At 56.7% G+C, this 4397-nt stretch overlaps 1 protein-coding gene across 1 annotated transcript; it reads right to left on the minus strand.

Moving 5' to 3' along the window:
- Positions 1-2375: 2375 nt before the first annotated feature.
- On the minus strand, positions 2376-4146 carry RASSF10 (Ras association domain family member 10). The gene has a single exon (XM_034995025.1). It carries the CDS (start codon positions 3994-3996, stop codon positions 2500-2502), a length of 1497 nt encoding a protein of 498 aa, XP_034850916.1. The 5' UTR covers positions 3997-4146; the 3' UTR covers positions 2376-2499.
- Positions 4147-4397: the final 251 nt, after the last annotated feature.

A 4397-nucleotide genomic window follows, 5' to 3' on the forward strand; every position in this document is an offset into this window, starting at 1 on the left:
TGGATGAAAGGAGAAATGGGCAGACTGGGCTGCCATTTGTTATAAACAGAGCCTCCACACTGCCTGAAGAGTTGACTGGAGAAGCATCTTCAGGTAGACAGGACAGGAAGGTTCTGGAAAGAGGGCACCAGAGAATCCCACAGCCCTTCTCCCTGTGATGTGGCTTAATTTGCTTTACAGGCTTCAGGCATATTTGCTGATGTCAGCAGCCTGTCAGAGTTTAAAATAATAATAGTGAAAAGGGAAACAGCCCCTTTCTGCCAGGCTGTTCTGCCAACTTCTGTGTTCTCTTTTGAGTTAATAAACATCTAAGAACCACCTCCCCTACCACTCTGGGGGACCAAAAAAAAAGCACAATAATTTTAAAACCACCAGGTCAGCCCTTTGCCAGCATAAACCATTCAGACAAGTATCGTCTGTCACACTCTAATGAGGATTTTACCTCTGCCTCAAAAGGGAAGCTATCATTAGGCTTTGTGTTTACCAGATCAAATGATCATCTAGGGACAGTGGCTTTCTTTCAGTCCCCTCCTCATTTTAATCATGCTCAAGACCAAATGCATAGATGTTTTCTGCATCCGACGAAACTAAAAAACCGTAATTATGCCAGCTAATGTCTTTTGAAAACATCAATTAAGAAAACGGCCATTTCATTCCCATTTTACTTGAAAATCTGCAATATCCACCTGTGCTTTAATAGCATGGCGGGGGGGGCGGGGCGCGGAGAGGAGGGTTGTCTCCAAAAAGGACATAGCTCAAATGGTTTGAGGGGGTCAGGTGGGCAGGTCCCCGTTAGCAACAAGCAGACAGAGAATCTCTCGAAGGAAAGAAATTTCTTGATAAAGCAAGACCTTTTAAGTTATCTTCACATGTGGTGTTGAAACTGGAGCCAGCCCCTCCATGGCTAAGCTGATACCAGGCTTCTGCAGCAGGCTGGTACCACACACACACCCCATTGTTAATACCTCCTCAGGACAGATTAGATCCCACATTCCTCAGAAGTCCTGAGCTCCAGAGGGAACAGGGCCAACAGGCTCCTTCCACGGGGCAACAACTAGCTACAACTGATAACTTTTCATTGAAATAACTGGAACAATTACACTGGGTCCCCACCAGGGCTCCATCACCAGCTATTAAGAGAGAGGGGTTGCACTCGTATCTCTGGGTGTGTGCAAAGGCATGAGCCAGACAAGAATAATTCAAGTCACCTTTAAGCTCACTTTTCTATGCATTTATCTGTGGCTACATGCCCTGGTTAATCAAATTGCTCACCCAAGGTGTACTATTAGATTGTTTTATTTTACGTTTTCTTTTGGGGGCCTTATCTAGTAAACGTTGATATTTGCACTCTCAATTTAGGCTTGGACAAGTAACTAATTAATCTCTGACCAAAGCTACTGAAGTTAGACTTGGGTTGGGGTAAAAATACCTTGAGGTCATGGTTGGTTTTAATCATATAGCTTAGTTCAAAAGCTGAACACTAACAAAGATCTTTGCTTTCAAGTCTCCGTTTCAACCAGAGTGCTCATTAGATAGCAACTTTAGTTGCACTTCACTTGAATTCTGCAACTTCCCTTTTATTTTTCTTGGAGTAACAGTGATTCAGTGGATGAAGCGACAACATGAATGAAAAGAAAGGACAGCAGAGGTCCCTTTGCAGGGGCAAATCCCAAAGGGTCTCGATTAAACAGTAACCAGGGATTATGTCTGCCAGGCTTCTCTATCTCAAAAGTGTTATGTTTGGCTTTTGTAATAATAAAAGGTTATTTTAGGGAAAGGATTCTATTTTAACACATACTGTATTTGCAAGGAGGAAATGCAGGGTTAGACTTCCATACAGCTCAGCCTTTGAAAGAAAATAAAAGATGAGCAGTTTAGCAGAGGGGTAATTCCCCAGTCTGCAGGAAGGTAAAGAGCCAGGATTTGGGTGCCTGCGGGTTTTATCAGAGATGTAAGTAAGGCTGAGACCAACACCAGCACTCCTCTTTGGCTAGTTTTAACACGTTCACAGTCACAATTAACATTCAAGGAATTTCCTTTTCATCCAAGAGTTTCTTTTAAAAGCACTTTACACCGCAAACTAAAGTTCTAGCTGCCATCAGTCTTTCCCATACAGAAGATTGCTGAAATCTTCATAATACTTCTTTTCTTTTCTTTTCTTTTTGAAAATGGGTTCGGACCACGTCAGTTTCCCTGGGGCTTTTGTTTTCCAGTACAGGTGGTTCTCACCGCCTCCCTCCTTCCTTCCCCAGAAAGAGCTTGGAATGGAGACCCGGCCTCCCTGTCCCGCACCCCTCTATACTCACTGGGGAACCAGAGGAGCGCCCTCGCAGGACAGGTGTCCCCAGCCCCCCCGCCCCCGCCCGCCCGGTGGGAGCGCTGCTACCTGGCAGGGCTCCCCGGCCCACCCCCAGCCTGGTTTCAAGGCCCTGAGCCGGCCATGCCAGTGCTTTCTGCGAGGAAGGGAGAAGGGTCGTGCCCCTCTCCACCCTGCTCCTCTTACACAAGAGATTCGCACACAGGCACTGAGTCCGAGTCCTGGCTGTGCATAGAGCTCAGCCCGGTATCCGAGTCCTCGTCGTTGCCAGGACAGCTCTTGGCCAGTCCGCGGGCCTGATCCACCCACACCTCGGCGCAGCCCTGGGGCCGGGGTTCCCGGGAGGGTCCGCCAGAGCCGAGAGTCCCATCGGGCGCTACCGTCAGCTCCAACGTGTGCAAAGTCTGGAGAAGGCCCTGCAGCTCGCACTCCTTGCTGTCCCTCTGCTGCTGGCTGTAATCCAAATCCGACTTGACGGCCTCCAGGTCCGTGTTGAGCCGGAGCCCGATGTACAGGCTGGTGCTGAGCTGCGTCCTGACCCGCTCCTGCTCCAGCAGCAGCTCGCCGTCGAGGCCGCCGTCAGGCTCCAGGGGCTCCTCCCGCGCCGCGAGCTCCTCCTGGCGCCTCCGCATCCACCTCTGGTTCAGCTCCTCCTGAATCTCGGCTGAGAGGCGCTCGAGCAACTCCTCCTGCTGGGCTCGCTGCTCCTGCAGGCGCAGCAGGTCGTCGCACCGCCGGGCCAGCTCCTCCAGCGCGGCCGCCTGCGCCTCGCCGTCCGGGGGAGCCGCAGCCGCCTCCGGCTCCTCTCCCGGGCTGGGCCCGTCGACCTCGATGCCGGCGCCCACCAAATAAGTGTCCTGCACGTAGTTGACTCCGTGTCGCCGCACGCGGTCCAGGTGCACCTTGGCCTCATAGCGATCGATCTCGCGATCCAGCTCCCGGAGCCGCTGCACCTGCTGACGGATGGTGTGGTCCTGTGAGAGCACCAAATGCACCAGCGTCTCCATGCGCTCCACCGCTGCGCTCTCCGCGGCCCGCGGCGAAGACGAGCACGACGAGGCGGTGGACGACGAAGCGGACGAACAGGGCGACGACGGCTGCTGCGGGCGCCGCCGGTTGAGCTTGGCCAGCTTGCGGAAGGCCTTGCGCACCACCCGCCGCTGCTTCTCCTGGGTCAGAGCCAGGCTGGGCCGCGCCGGGACCCCCCGGGCCGAGCAGGGGCGCTCGCGACTGAGTACCACGCGCGCCTCGGCGCTGCGGGGGCCCGCGTTGGGTAGTGACGCCTCGCTGCGCACCAGCACGAAGCGCACATTCTCTTGCTCGTCGCCCCAGGCGGCCCAGAGGCGCAAGATGCGCGTCTTGTTCGGCAGGATGCGCTCAAAGCCCCGCCACTTCTCCACGATGCAATAGCACTGCGGGGGCCCGCACAGCATGCCTTGCGGCAGCGCCTCGTCGTCGCCCTCGTCGTCCTCGTCCAGGAGTTCCCGCAGCTCCTCCCGGCCTGGCGAGTCGCCGGCCGCCCCCCGCCGCCGGCCCCGCCGCTGCCTCCGTCGCCGCCGGCAGCCGTCCTCCAACAGCACCCGCACCACGTCCGAGCAGGTGGTGCGGCGAGAGAGACCAGACACCAGCTTCTCCTCCTGGCAGATCCACACCGAGATCTTCTTCTCCGAAGGATCCATGGCGCAACCGGGACGCAGGTGGCGGGTCGGGCTGGGCCCCGGCGGGGCGGCGGGCAGCCCAGCAGCTCTGCGACGGTTGAGGAGCCTGGGAGCCTCTCCCCGTCAGCACTGGCCCTTCTGCCCGGTTGCGCACGGAACCGGCCGCGGCGCTCGGCCCGGACGGCGCGCTCTCCCGGGGCCGTGCGCCCGGGATCCGGCTCTCGCCTCTCTGGCTTTGCCCAGGGTTCCCGGGGCCTCCAGGCTTTGCTCCTCCCCACGTGGCTCCTCCCCCGCCCGCCCCCAGCGCCCAGAACTGCGGCCGGAGCGCGGGAGGCGCAGCGCCCAGAGCCGCCCCTCGCAGCCTCGCCGCTCCCCGAGCGCCCAGTCCAAGCCCTCTCTCCCGCTGCCCGCGGCGGGAATCT

Source organism: Mirounga leonina, unplaced genomic scaffold, assembly GCF_011800145.1.
Source record: "Mirounga leonina isolate KUSES-001 unplaced genomic scaffold, KU_Mleo_1.0 Mir_92, whole genome shotgun sequence".
Taxonomy (NCBI): domain Eukaryota; kingdom Metazoa; phylum Chordata; class Mammalia; order Carnivora; family Phocidae; genus Mirounga; species Mirounga leonina.